General features: G+C 38.4%; 3 protein-coding genes across 4 annotated transcripts in view; 2 read left to right on the plus strand and 1 right to left on the minus strand.

Annotated features, from left to right (window-relative positions):
- The window catches only part of scaper (S-phase cyclin A-associated protein in the ER), a 53,056-nt gene extending 52,316 nt beyond the window's left edge, over nucleotides 1-740 (plus strand). Inside the window, exon 31 of the mRNA XM_026365747.1 lies at nucleotides 22-740. Coding sequence (XP_026221532.1) covers nucleotides 22-119 — 98 coding nt within the window. The 3' untranslated portion in view covers nucleotides 120-740. The remainder of the gene's footprint in view (nucleotides 1-21) is intronic.
- Nucleotides 741-2,347: 1,607 nt separating this feature from the next.
- isl2a (ISL LIM homeobox 2a) lies at nucleotides 2,348-6,387 on the minus strand. 2 transcript variants are annotated; one of them, XM_026366017.1, is made up of 6 exons: nucleotides 6,272-6,387; nucleotides 5,617-5,806; nucleotides 5,003-5,262; nucleotides 4,391-4,677; nucleotides 3,443-3,610; nucleotides 2,348-3,016 (listed from the first exon to the last, which is right to left on the minus strand). In XM_026366017.1, exons 1-6 carry the CDS (start codon nucleotides 6,327-6,329, stop codon nucleotides 2,900-2,902), a joined length of 1,080 nt encoding a protein of 359 aa, XP_026221802.1. In that variant the 5' UTR covers nucleotides 6,330-6,387; the 3' UTR covers nucleotides 2,348-2,899. The 2 variants fall into 2 exon arrangements, with proteins under 2 accessions (XP_026221802.1, XP_026221804.1); XM_026366019.1 differs by having other exon boundaries at nucleotides 5,617-5,801; nucleotides 6,272-6,358.
- A 1,453-nt stretch (nucleotides 6,388-7,840) lies between these two features.
- On the plus strand, nucleotides 7,841-14,402 carry etfa (electron transfer flavoprotein subunit alpha). Its single transcript, XM_026365031.1, has 12 exons — nucleotides 7,841-7,945; nucleotides 9,069-9,218; nucleotides 9,653-9,734; nucleotides 9,964-10,046; nucleotides 10,842-10,941; nucleotides 11,102-11,212; nucleotides 11,330-11,431; nucleotides 11,612-11,680; nucleotides 11,759-11,841; nucleotides 12,939-13,004; nucleotides 13,386-13,466; nucleotides 14,363-14,402. The coding sequence occupies exons 1-12, from the start codon at nucleotides 7,907-7,909 to the stop codon at nucleotides 14,396-14,398; spliced, it is 1,002 nt and encodes a 333-aa protein (XP_026220816.1). The 5' UTR covers nucleotides 7,841-7,906; the 3' UTR covers nucleotides 14,399-14,402.
- The last annotated feature ends 394 nt before the right edge of the window (nucleotides 14,403-14,796 follow it).

Genomic DNA, 14,796 nt, shown 5'->3' on the forward strand with positions numbered 1-14,796 from the left:
TCGTTTCTGTCTGCGCAATAGTTTACCAGCTGCTGGATTACTGTGAGTTGTCCAACCGCTTTCCTAGAGATCAGTGGGACTCCGCGCTGCAGTTTTTTCTCAAGAAGCAGGAGGAATGATGGAGTTGCACACAATCCTCAGAATGGATAAGCACAATATAAACACTACAGAAGAGACTGAGATGCGGCGATGTTTCTTGATTTTTGTTTTCTTACTGACTTAAATTAAAGATGTTCTTCAAACTGTCAAATGGAAAGATTGTGAAGCCTTATCTTGATGCGTCTGTTTTGATTTCAAGGAAATCAGAATGATGTTAATAAGGAATTTGCACAACATGTCTTGTTTGTACGTTACTGTTGGTCCTTTTTGTTGCCATTATAGATAGTGGATCCATTTAAACTTGCAACATGATGTATTTATACTGTAATTACTAATTTGCCAAACATTGTTTTCAGTACTTTTATTTATTGTATTTCTCTCATTTATAAATGTGAATGAAAAGAATGGAATAGTCTACATTATGCCAATTACAATATACATGACCTGTTTACATTTACCTATATGTTGAGAGTTATATTTTTTCTTTTCTCTCCCAGTTAAGAGGCACTTACAAATTAATATAATTTATTGAATTATTTGACATATAAAATAAAATACTTACAGCTGTGCACTGTTGTTGCTTAGTTTTGTTCTGTACAAAACCAATAAATGTAAACGGATCTGTGTGACTTAAACATCAACACGTCTACTGGCTTTGTGTGGAATAGGCCTTCATTATTATGGATGATGATGTTAATCTGGTTTGTGATTTGACTGATAACAAAATTTGTAGAATTCAAATTTAAATCCTTAATGTCATGAGTATATATTAAACTAGTGTAAATTGTACATTTCATTCAGATCAAGTCTACACAAATTGGCACCTTCAAGAAGGTGGATTTTCTGAATTAAAAACATAGCAATATATTTTTTAAATAACTTCTGAATTTGTGTTGGGACACTACAACATGTCTGCCTGCCTTAAGGAAACTTTCTCGCCCTGAACTTGCCCCGTGGAGATTATTTAAAGTTTATTCAATAGTATTTTTTTATATTTGAAATATAGCATTAGTGATAATATGTGATGAAAATACTTTACCACTACAGCACCAATGCTACCTCTAGTTTTGCACAATATCATCCTACAGTACATATTAAGCAGAATTTAGAGAGGCCAAAACCAGATTTGATGGGGGGGAAAAAACACCTTCACTTCTTAATTTGGTGTTCTTAATTTTATAATTTATACTGAGCCTGTCTACCATCAAGTGATGTTTTAGGGTGTTTTCTTGAACAGTGTGGTATTTTTATAATGATAATTTTCTCTTCACATACTGTTGCCACTGTTCTCTCCTGCACGCAGTGGAAAGATAAAGTACATCAGCAGATCTTAAAGACTTAACGAGGATTTTGAATTTCACCGAGACTCCATTTCCTTCACTGATAAAAGCCGATCCTCCCCAACAAATTGTTGAGGTGTAGTGTGTCAGTCCCGGCTTGACCTGCATGCTCTCTTGTCCAGCGGCTATTTGCCGTTCAGGATTCCTACTGGAATGAAAATAAACTCAAGACACGCCAGGATGCGTTCACGGGCTGGGAGTCCCCTCAGCGCTGCGCGGGTGCGCGTTTTGTTGTGGGTCCTTGCAGTGTATCCTTTGCAGGTGATGCCAGATGCAGATAAGGGGCCGCCGCTGCCTGTCCTCTGTCTAGACCTGTGGTTATGGGCCTCAGGTTGGAATGGCACTTGCATTTGTTTAAATAAGACTTTTTTTTTTTTATCGTTTTATCACTATAACAATGTGCAAGCCCGATGTATTTGGAAGTCATAATAATAACATCACACGAAGAGCCGACTCAAACGGGGGCATGAACCTATTGTGTGTGATTCAGTGACCTATGACAGATGGGGCAAATGGTTAATAATATGTTGTAATCCATCAGTCACTGATCCAGTCGGCTGAGAAACTGAGCAGGTCTAAATATGAGCAGGGTTTCTAACTCTCCTATAGGCCGCTACCTGAGGCTTTTGTTAACAGGTCACTGACAGAGAAGAGCACCCAAACTTATGGCACAGGGAACAGTTGTCTGTTGTGCAAATAGCTTATGTCTGTTTGTGTTTTTCATTTTTACATTTAATTAATGATCCTGTTTTAAAGTGTTTGAGTTAAACAGTGGAGCTCCACAAGATCGAAGCATGCGTCAGGCAGCAGATGCGTCTCCATTAAACTTGGAACTGATTTATTTTGTCGACTATATGATAGAGATTCGTCTGAAGGTTTGCAGAACAAATGGATTTTGCATGCAATGATCAGTTACACCTATGTTTATTGATACGATCGGCTATGTTCGTCCTCATAATAAATAATAGCAATAACTTATTTTCAGGAGAAGACGCCAACAACGCGCGTCTCTCATTAGTTTCATTAATTTACAGGAAACTTAGTAGAAATCATGCACATCTACACAGTTTGGATTTTCCTGATCAACACAGGCCTACTGTGAGCATGGGCGTCCAGTACACGTTTGAATCCCACAACATGTTCCCCCTCGCGTCATGTCCAGTTGAGCCATTGGCATCATGTAGAAGTCAAAGTGTCACTATACTAGAAGCCATCACAACGTCCATCAGCAGCTCTGCCTCCACCCGAAGTGTCCTCAAGAAAATCAGTCAGCTAAAAACGTCTAAATGTAAAGGGAGCAGTCAGACCAGCAGTACTCCAATCGGGACCTCGGTGTATCCTCGAACATAATCCATCCTGATCCTTTATTCAGTGTCACCGCAGGTCTTTGCGCGTCCCTGCGGAGGGCACGGGTCGCGTCGCGCACTCGGAGGGGGGTTCAAGCGGACATCGGGGCCTCCTCACGTGTCGACGGGACTCGGGACCATACTGTTCGGGGTGTCCGGGAGCTGCGACGACAGAGAGGTGACATCGCTCCCCGAGGAGTTTCCCAGAGAGCCCGATTCAGAGAAAGACACCTGCGGGGAGAAAACACAGGGAGTCACGCTCAGTGCGTCTCTGGCGCTTTTCAGCAGCGTGAAGCTCTGATTGGATGTAGAGAATCTAAAGAATCAGTGCGTTTATTTTTCAGACCCCATCTATTAGAAACACATGAAACACATCATCATATCCATTCTCTGAATCACTCGAGACCCCATCAGCAGATCAAGTGACTCCACGTGGGGGCCGAGAAACAGATTTGCTCAAGCATCAGCTGGTTTGCTCCTGCGTCTTTTGGACATATATAAAATAAATAGATGGATAATTAAAAGACAGATAGATTTTTTAATGAGTGTCTCTCATTACAAATACAGTTTAGGAAACGTGTCTTTTCTCTCTCCCCCTCAGGCTTTTTGGGATTTTTATATCATTTAGACTACTTTAAGGATAATAAATAACCCTACCAGTTGCTGGAAGGCGGGTTGGTCCAGGTCGCTCTGCAGGGCAAAGTCGCTGAGGGTTTTCCACGGTGGCTGGTAGGTTTGCACCTCCACAGGATTCCCCTGCACGGTGTTGTCGTGGCGGATGGGGCTGCCTGCCACCAGAGGTGTGCCTGTCAGGCCCTGCAGATTCTACAGGAGCAACGAAAAGCATTCATGTAAACAGTTATGATTGCAGAGTCAATAATGACTTTTCTTCTTTGATTTATTTTTAATTGTGAAGAAGCAACAGCCCATAATTTTGCGAGACAACAAACTAGACACTGCTGAGCATTGAACTTTATTATCATTAACAAATTGCTGATTTGGAAAATGCGTAATAATAATTTTGAAGTCCGATGAAGCGGGTTTAATTCTGTCAAATAGTCCACACAAAAAAACAATTCTATTATTTAATTTACGGTTATTTTCTCATTTGTGGAAAAATAAATGGTGGACCCTGTAAATAAATCAGCTAAATCTAAGTGGAAGAGAAGGAAATAACAGTTTTGTGGTCTCTGTACTGATATTATTCCTGCATTAAAGATCATTTTTTTTATTTAAATTGATCGGCTGACCAAGTGCTGTTTATGTTGTCAGCTTTTCTCTAATATCACATTGATCTGATCTGTTTTAGTGGTGTCATTTTCCTAAGTAGTAGGCTGTTGGCATTTTATTATTTCTTTGTTGATCGTTTTAACATCATTTGGCTGCTCATTCACACTGATTCACACAGTTTGTTCCTGTTTGTGTTTTTTTTATATTAACAGAGGAATAAATTCGTTTTGAATCATAGTAAGTTACTGTGCAAAAGAGGAAATAACAGCCAGGCTGCACAAGATGCTTTGTGCTTGTAAGAATTTAACAGGCAGCCTTAAAAACATCGAATTGCTTAATAAATAATCTTTCCGCAGTTATTAAAACACATCTTACAGTTTTGTCGGTGTGCTGCTGCTGTTGAAGCTGCTTTATCAGGATAGACTTCTTCTTGTCTTTGCAGCGCTTGTTCTGAAACCAGACTCGGATGACCCTGGGGCTCAGGCCGGTCATCTCCACCAGCTGCTCCTTCATCAGGGCGTCCGGCCTCGGATTGGCGTTGTAGCAGGTCCGCAGAGTGTGGAGCTGCTTTTCGTTCAGCACAGTCCGGACTCGGGTGGTCTTCTCGGACTGCTTGTGAACGTGGTTCCGGTGATGAGGAGGGTGCCGGACAGAAACCGGGTCTGAACAAGATGGAAAATGAATTTAGATCCTTATTTTATTTATTCGTTCTAAATAGATCACAAACAAATGTATATTTAATAGGATAAATTACAAAAATGAAATTAGAAAACAAACAAACAAACAAACACACAGCCTGTGGATTTAAGGTCATGCTACAATTTTTGGAAATATTAGGAACTAGAAATATCTAATTTTGTAGGATGTGAGGCCACTGCACAATTATAGACTATACATTCATAAAAATATGGTTGTTATAATAACAATAATCATAATAATATATTTTTAATGATCAATATTAAATCATGGTAGGAATAATCCTTCTACCTGAAATGTGCAGCGGTCTGCTGTGAATGCTCCCCGGGCTGTGCGGGCTCCTGGACGAGGCCCGCTCCACCAGCAAACCGTGGTCTGCTCGACACAGCAGCTCGTCGTCCCGCAGGGAGAACTCGTCTCCCGGCAGGAGGTGTCGGCTGCACACCGAGCACCGAAAACACTCCATGTGATACACATTGTCCCTGGCTCTCATCACCAAGTCGCTGCTGCAGAAGCCCGTGTTGCATTTGGCACATTTGATGCCAAATAACCTGCAAAGGAGCGCGGATGTCTGTTGGTTTCATGCATTTTGTCTAAAGGTGTTTGGATTAAACGGTGGTGATGTTGATCTCGGTTCATGTTCCAGTCCACTGGAGCACAAAAAAAAAGCTGAATTGATAAAAGGATCAAATGTATCTACGAGGGAAACTAATGTTAAAAAACAGAATGCCTGCAGCACCAATGCAACACGTTTTTACGCACTTTGACTGTATGATTATATGATTCGATCCAACCTCAGCTGCTTCTATCCACATCTTTCTTTTGAACAGCCTGACTCGGGCCCTCTACACTTTAGAAAAGTAAAACAAATCCAGATAACAGGCGAACTGAAAACTCCCCCCTACCTTGCATAATCCCTTTTACAGTATGTCTTCCCGTCCCGAACGAAGCAAGTGCAGGTCTCGTCCAGGTACTGGCTGCACTCTGCACACTTGAGGCAGGCTGCATGCCACTCCAAGTCCGGGGAGACTCTCAGGATGTACTGATCGTGTATCTGACTTCCACAGCCCACACACATTGCGATTCCCGACTTCTCTGTGTGAAGGGGGGAATTCATTAATGGAACACAGTGTGTGCTCGTTGTAACCCCCAGTGACATCCCCGTTAAACCCCTTCAAGTTTAAAGAGACGATCTCATGCACTTATCACTACAAACCTGATGGTCCTTCCAAGAATATTACTGAATTATAATGAGACCACAAGAGCTAAAAATATCCCCATGTAACCCACGGCACGGGGTGGGTTACTACTTTAAACGCATGAACACAACAGACATAAAGTAAATATATATAAGGACATTATACGATTATTAAAGTGGTTATGAAGTGTCTGGTGATAATTCCAACGAGTTGCATTTTCTCATTTGCAATTAAAAATATAGCCTACTGCGCGTAAAGTTAAAATGCAAGAGACACGCTGTTCAGTATATAAAAGAAAAAGTAAAAGCTCCAAACAAATCTACGCAATGGTCAGACAGGAGTACAGAGAGGAGTATCTTACTTTTTGAATGATCCCCCATATCATCCAGAAAAGAAGTACTGAGCAGGATATCCACCATACAGGAGAAATAGCCCAGTGGAAGCCTGCAGATGGAGGAGAGGAGCGGCAGAGGAGACCGTCCCGTCCCTGGCTGGATGATAAACTTGTATTCCTCCACCGAGAGGTGGAGAGAAAACGAAGATCCTCGACCAGTGACGTCTGCAAACCTGGACCTCTGTGGGTCCGGGAAGAGGGTGCCATGCAAATCTACTCCTAGACCCCTGCTCTCTTTTCTATTGGCTTCTTAGACTGACTGTGACAGACTGTTGCTGTATCTTTTTTCATTTTGTCCCAGAACATCTCTAGTTCTTAAATGAACACATTTTATTGTTGATTTTATTTGAGAGTTTGTGCTTTGGTCATTCTTTGTCTTTTGTGTCAGATTCCTGCTTTTTTATATTTTCATCATTTATCACATTTATCATTTCCTCAATATGTATGGACTTTGAAGAAGTGTAGTTTATGGTTAGGTTATCCTTGTCAAATGCCTTATTGTGTTTCAGTTATGCTTTGAGATTTGTTTTGTTGCGGACTAAATGTATCATATTTAATTTGTACTTCCTCCAAAATGCAGAGCTGAAATGTAAAAAGACAAAGAAACTTTATGACGTTTATTCTACTTCTTCATTTTCTTCTTCTCATTGTTATTATTATTTTTTTATTATACTGATTGTTTGTTCAATCTGACTGTTTATTGTAAAAACTATGAAATTATAACGTGAGCTTCAGTTTAATTTAAGTGATTATTACTTTTTTTACTCTCTATTCTCAGTGGTCTCGCTGTAGAGCGCCCTCTGCTGGGTGAAATCTCACATATGCCAGGTTTGAGATGTTGATCCACAGAGCGCTCAATTAACAGTTGTCAACTTTAAAATACATCTTTTCTCTGGTGGGTGGATTGACAACAGGTTTTGATGATCGGACACAAATAAATGAATAAACGTGAAGGAACCGATGGCAGATTCTGTTTGTTTTAGACATACTGCTTTAAACTGTGATACCAAACATTACACATGTTGTTTAATTTCACATGATGACAGAACCTTAATGCCTTGAATCCATACTATATTCCCATATTTAGCCTACATTTGTCTTCACCCTTTCCATTTCTTCTGTCGTAGGCAAAACGCAGCCAAAGTGCTTTAATCAATCAAATGTAGTATACTAAGAGTCCAGAAACATTTCATGCAAGCTTTTAATATTTCAGCAAATAGGCCTATAGATGTCCGAGAAAGAGGTTTCATCCTAAAATAACACTTTCAGGATTTTGAAGCTATTTAACCAGCACAGTGTATTGACATTACTTGATGTAACCTTTTTTTTTAATTGAAAAATATTTTGACTTATTTTCAAATGTTGCAGTTTATTTATATTTGTTAATATTTATAAAATTATAACAATTACGTATTGATTAACTTTAATAGCTTAATTTAAAAAATATATTTTCTTTCTTTGGCTTTGACTTTGACAGAGGGGGCCGGAAGTTGTCGATGTTCGTTTAATCTCGCGAGAACTCGCCGGAACCGTCAACTGACCTTTGGCACAGTTTTCGTCTCTGCAGCGACTCAGAGGAGCAGGCAGCCACACTGGTCCAAGATGAACAGAGCTTTCAACAAAACGAGCCTCAAACACTTGGTAAGAGTGTGAGTTAAGTTGAGAGTTATGACATAGCAACTGGCAAGTCGTACTGATTTGTTTTCACGTACTGAAAACGAGAGACACTTTCGCAGTCTGCCTTGTTTTTGCAGTGGCTGATAGCTTGCTAGCTAATTCAGACACAACGTTAACGCTAGTGATCCAGTGGAAGTCGTGCGGGTCTGTCACACCGCCCTACTATTTATAATTAAGACCTGTAACAGTGTTGCTTGAGCTAATCTAGAATTTAATTTGTATATACAACGGGATACAGCTGTATAAATATAACAGTTGTAGTTTTTACGCAACAGCTAGCTTGTGTTAGCATAGCTAGCCAAGTGGTTATGAAACCGGTTAACGTCAAGCAAGTTACGAAAATTGTTGTTACCAAAAGTATTGATCTGCTCCAAGACGTGTAGTAGTCAATACCAAATTAATATATAGCATGTCATATATAGCGTTTACTTTGTTAGTTTGACTTTATCTGAATGACCTTTGATAATTGACGTCCAGATGAAGCAGATGGAACTGATTCTTTAGCTTAGCTAAAATGAGGATTGCTGCCCACTATGTATTAGGTGTGAAGCTAATTTTCCGATAATATTTACTTGATTTATTCACAATGGCAAAGGTTATTGGAGATTGCATGGCCAGGCTGCTTTTGAATTCTAGGTTCTAGTATGATAGTATGATAAATCCGTACAATTAATATTGCATTATCATTACATTTGATGAACAGTACTGAAATAGATCTGTATGGTTAGTGTTAAAAAATTCAAATGATAAATGATTTGAGTATATTTGTGCCAAAGTAATTTTAGTCAGAAAATCTGTAAAATGTCTTTTAAAACGGCAGTGCTTTTACTTCCATTACTCTTTACATCCCTTATAATAGGTTTGTCAATTATCAATTTATCAGCATGCAATATCTATATTAGAGTTGGGGTTAGAAAGAGTCTTTTCAATATTAATGCATTGGGCATTTGTACTACTCAATTTTCTACTCATACAAATAACCATAAATAATGTAAGCGTCCCCTGTGAGTTATCTAAAATATGACAAGCATTATCAAATGCGGTAATTGTACACTGCAAACTCAGATGTTGACTTTTTCTCTTACAGACTGGTTTCCTCCAAAGGTTTCAAAGCACCTTGGTGGTTGCAGAGCACAACAATGACAAGTTGACCCCTATTACACTCAACGCCATCACTGCTGCCAGTAAGCTGGGTGGAGAGGTGTCATGTCTAGTTGCTGGAACAGACTGTGCAAAGGTAAGCAAGACTTTTGAAATGGACCTTCCTAAGGGATAATCAACCATCGCATGTTTGTGATATTATTTAGATGTTATTATAATTATAGTTTACTGAATTAACATAATAGTAGTAAAATACATAGAAGGTAGATAAATGTAGTTGCAGATATACATGAATATGCTCTCACTGGCCACTCTATTAGATATACCTGTGCAATCTAATGCAATCCAATATAACAGCTCTTTCATGAAGGTTATAATTTTATAATTTATTACTTTTTGCTGAAACTGTCAGAAAAGTAATAATTCTACTAGAAACCTTGTTACCCCAAACCTTGTGAGCTCATAGTGGGTGGCACATTATATTAAGAGATGTTTTTATTGCTTCGCCCCCCTCATTTGTGTGTAATAGTGTATAACACCAAACCTTACATACATCAAATATCTTTCCAGGTTGTGGAACAAATCAGCAAAGTACAGGGTGTAAAGAAAGTCCTGGTGGCTCAACATGATTCTTACAAAGGTTCCTTACCAGGTATGTGACACAAATTAGTGATTTAGGTTTTACTCACAGATCGAATATATACTGAATATGCTTCTCTTTTATTTTTAGCAAAAACCTGATTTGTTATTTAGTCCCACATGTTCACTGTTGGATGTTTTGCTTGAGTTGCCAAAAGGCATCTTTGCAGTCGCAACAGAAGAAGAGGGGTTATTTTTTGGGGTTTCTGATTTTAAAAAATTGCCTCCATCTTTTTCCTCAGAGGAGTTGACTCCACTCATCTTGGCAACACAAAAGCAGTTTAGTTTCACCCACATCTGTGCTGGTGCATCTGCATTTGGAAAGGTAAGGGGTATACAAGAGGGATCTATATACTGTACATTTATGACATTGTTGTATTGCTGTATGTACCACTTTCTTTTGAGCTTCATTTCACAGATGGATTTCTTTCACAGATGGATTTCTTTAACATTTATGTATAGAAATGGATTGTAAAACTCACAATTCAAAGAACATAATGGTTCTCAATCAAATCGGTGTTGAATGTTCTCCATTTTATGGTCTTTCTGACTCTCAACTGGTGGACTTCAAACTCTATAGAACATAATTTGTAACTTTTTTCGTCCTGATAAGCATGTACAGCTCTTTTCTAAGGTCTGCTGAAATTTCCGTTGTTTGAGACAGGATTCACTTCTACGAGCCAGTGTTGTCAAGCTCAAACTTTACAGATGAAGACCCAGAATCATCTTCTCTTTAAATAAGACAGACCCTCACAGAATTGTAACTGATTCTTATCCTATTGATTAAAACACCTGACTCTAATTTCCCCTTTAAATATTGATAATCCTGGACAGTCACATACTTTAACCACATAAATATTTAAGACTGGTTACTTCTCCTCAGTGAATAAATGTAAGTTTTCGTCTAATTTGTTTTAGCAGGCTCCCTATATCTAGTTGTAGGACTAGGTTAATTAGTTGTAGGTTAATTATTTGTAATTTTGTTGACTACAGTCAATCTCAAGGGCTTAAAACTTTCTAGCACCACTGTAAATGCTACTATTTCTTTGTCTTGATACTTCAAATGTATAAAAGAATTATTGATGCATATTTCTCAGCTTACTCACCATTTTTTCTGCAGAACCTCCTTCCCAGGGTGGCTGCTAAGTTGGATGTTGCACCAGTTTCAGATATTATTGAGATCAAGTCTCCAGACACTTTCGTTAGAACCATTTATGCAGGTAATCCAGTTATTATATTACAAGTTTGACATTCCTTTTCTTCATCTTCTCATAATAAAATCTGACTCCTCTTACCTGGATTTGATGCATTCCATACCAAGATGTTACATCATCTGTACTGATGGTACTGATGCTTTTCAAATATATTTTTCTTTTATAGGAAATGCTCTTAGCACAGTGAAATGTAATGAGTCAGTCAAGGTATTTACAGTCAGAGGGACATCTTTTGAAGCAGCTTCAACAGAGGGAGGAAACGCCACATCGGAAAATGGTACAGTAAATATTCTGCAAAGCACAATCTGAGAAATGTTACAGCAGTATACAACAGTACAGTATATTGTACCTTTACAAACTATTTGTCACTGCAAGTTTCTCTCCTGATCTGCAGTGGCTCCCTCTTCTCCCACTGGAATTTCAGAGTGGTTGGAACAGAGTCTGACAAAGAGTGACCGTCCAGAGTTGACAAGTGCTAAGGTTGTGGTGTCAGGAGGTAGGATTCACCATTCCTTCTATTTGTGTTCTTTGTTAAAAATTACTTACGTGAGTGAGATTTTTCTTGTATATTTGGTATTATGATTACCATGGTTTGGGGTTTTAATAGTAACATGAGTTTTTGTTTATGAAAGAAGATTAATGGTGCTGTTTTTTGTTTTGTTTTGTATTTTTTTAGGAAGGGGGTTGAAAAGTGGAGAAAACTTCAAGCTACTGTATGACCTTGCTGACAAACTGAATGCTGCAGGTGATACAGAAACATAGGTTGTTTAATTTATTAATTTATAGTATTAAATGTTAATTGGTTTCTTAAATATTCTTCCAGTTGGTGCATCCCGAGCTGCGGTGGATGCTGGGTTTGTCCCTAATGACATGCAGGTTGGACAGACAGGCAAGATTGTAGCACCGGTAAATGATACTTTTTATACTTACTTTTATACTTACCTGTAACTCACAACAGGAGAATAAGTTTTTCAATGTTATATAAAATAATTTAAATAATTACATTCCAGAACATGTTCAAAGGCAGACGATGAAACTTATTCGTCGTACCCGTGGACATATCTGTTGAGTTTGTGAAAAATTACTTTCAGCCTTTACACTGCATGCTTGCAGATTTAATAGAAGGTTGTCGGCTCTGCCCTTTTAAAAAGGTTAACTTCCCATTATGTGATACAGCCGGTTACCCCAGCTATGATTATCCACACATTAGGCTCTGCAAAAATGTACTTGATGGTACATTTAGGGCCCTAACTGATTTAGCTGATGCAGTCAAGCAGAGTGCAGTGAATGTCTGCTGGAGATCAGGCCAAACTGTCCAAATTTAATTGTTCAAACGTTATGATGTTGAATTGACTAAATTAATTAAATATAATTTAAATCTCGTTTGTTGCTTTACCCTATTAGTGTAAAAAATTTTAGTGTGTTATTTGCTTCACGTTTGCATATAAAATACAATTTCTTCTTTGCCAATTTAAATACAATTGAATTTTACAAAATTCTGCTTAAAACATCAGAGTTAAGTGTTTGAACAGTGGTTATGTCTGAGTTTTTCACTGTAATCAAAGCTGTCAGACAGATTGGCTAACAGTTTGGTTTGGTTTCTGATCAGTTCCCACTATAGCGATGTCCTTTTCACCATTAAATTATTAATTCCAGGTATGTATTTATTGATAATATTGATCCAGAGATACTGTTTAAAAGTATTTTACCATTATATTGGCTGAACCCCACAGAATAAAATTTGGTCTCTTAGTTTAAAATGGTAAAATCACACATAGATCATCTTTATCAGGTTTTATATTCTCATGCTTTATAAACTGCTAATATATAAAATAAAAACTACTGTTACTGTCGTGGTCTAGTTTTTTATTTTTTTATTTTTCTTTTATTACCTTCTGAAAGGTTACACACCAGTGGTCATTATAACATCAGTCACCTATGGTGTACAGTAGTTCTGATGTATACTATAAGTAACACTGGTTATCTTTTGTTGACATCCATAGGAGTTGTACATTGCCGTCGGTATCTCTGGAGCTATTCAACATCTGGCTGGAATGAAAGATAGCAAGGTAAAGCTGCTCCTTCCTTTTCCAACTGTTTTCTATTTTGTGCCACTTGCAGTGTAGGTTTTATGAAAACTGTAGGTAGCCTGAACTCTCCTGAGTTTAGTCAGACATTTGGCAGAATTTGCAAAAGCAAGTTTCTCCTTGCTACTAAGAACGTGTGACATTTTAATTTACATCCTACAAAGTATTTTTCTGTGTTGTTTAACATTAGCCAACTGTTTGTGTTGTCATAAAACACCACATTTCTATAATATTCTGTGTTGATTGCTCTTTGGCTTAGCATTTTGTTAATTGTTCATACTTGTTCTTTTTGTGTGTGTGTGTGTGTGTGTGTGTGTGTGTGTATGAGTGCTAATCATTTTTTAAAAATCTTTTTTTATACAGACTATTGTAGCAATCAACAAGGACCCAGAAGCTCCCATTTTTCAGGTAGCTGACTATGGCTTGGTTGCCGATCTTTTCAAGGTGAGTGTCTGGGGCTGATATTGCTGCAGTATTTTCACTACGATCTTCCATTAGTAAAAAAGCAAGCAGGGCGGCCGGGTCAACACTCATACACCTTCTGCCTGTCATTGTTTTAATTGCAAATAGCCCAAAGTGTCAGTCAGAATAGAACATTTGCTTTCTCATTGATAAATTTTGCACAATGCCTTATTCCACCTAATGACCTCATGGAAATGTGCAACTGTTGAATTATTAAGCTTTTGAATTAATCAGAGGGGAGTTGTGGCAGGGGTTTGCTGCTGAGGGAGAAACACATTAGCATCTCATAAGGCATAAATAGTTATGATTAGTTACTCAAGAGGTTACCTGAGTTTTATATTCAGCTCCTACGTGCCAGACCTTTTTCATGCTTAGTTGCTTTTCTGCATTAAGCTGGCACTTAGTTGTGCCAACACTACTGGCTCACTACTCCTAAGACTGGAGTCCAATACTGTCTGTGAAAGGCTAGTAGACTACTTTTTCCCCCAAATGGACAGTTGATACCTTGGACCAACTCAAGCAGTGACTGATAATCCAGTACTGAAGTTGCTCAACACAAAAGAAGTTTCATTTGAATCATCTTGCACTTACTTATGACAAAATAAACTTTGGTATTTGACTTTAAAAGTACATGGCTGGCATTATCAGCATGTTGATAAATTGGCCAGATGGTGTCCTTGTAATCATGCTCCACATTTAGTTTTCAAGCTTGCATCTGTAGACTTGCAGGCTGCTGCTGTCTTAACAAAACTCAGTGTGATCATTTATAGAGTGAGCACCAGCATGCTTGATGTTAATGATGCAGAATAGAAATAATTTTATACTGCCACAATATGGAAAATGCCAATTAAAAATATCATACACTGTTTTCTCTTCAGGCTGTTCCCGAGATGACTGAAGCACTAAGCAAGTGAGGATGAAAAAAAAAAAAAAGGCCCAGCAAATTTCCATCACATCACACAGCTGGAACTCGCTGTAGAAAGAACTCATAGTGACTGCAGGAACCTACAGCCACTGCCTTAACACATTTCTGAAGCCGTAAGCATGTGTGTGCTGAAATACTTTCATCATCCGTCTGACTGGCATCAGAAGAACATTTTCAGTCTCAAACTACGCTAAGTGCTGAACAAATGTTAAATATCAGCAGATGAGGTGGTACTTACCTTTGGCAAGAGCCAGCAGTACATATTTTGTGATTTGTGTTTAATCTTTAGGAATACTTCACTTGTCTCTAGATCTGACTATCTGATGTAGTTGTCTGTATGATGTAGCTGTTCATGCTGACATTGAGATTTAGTGGAAAAACAAGCTA

Source organism: Anabas testudineus, chromosome 6 (genome assembly GCF_900324465.2).
Source record: "Anabas testudineus chromosome 6, fAnaTes1.2, whole genome shotgun sequence".
Taxonomy (NCBI): domain Eukaryota; kingdom Metazoa; phylum Chordata; class Actinopteri; order Anabantiformes; family Anabantidae; genus Anabas; species Anabas testudineus.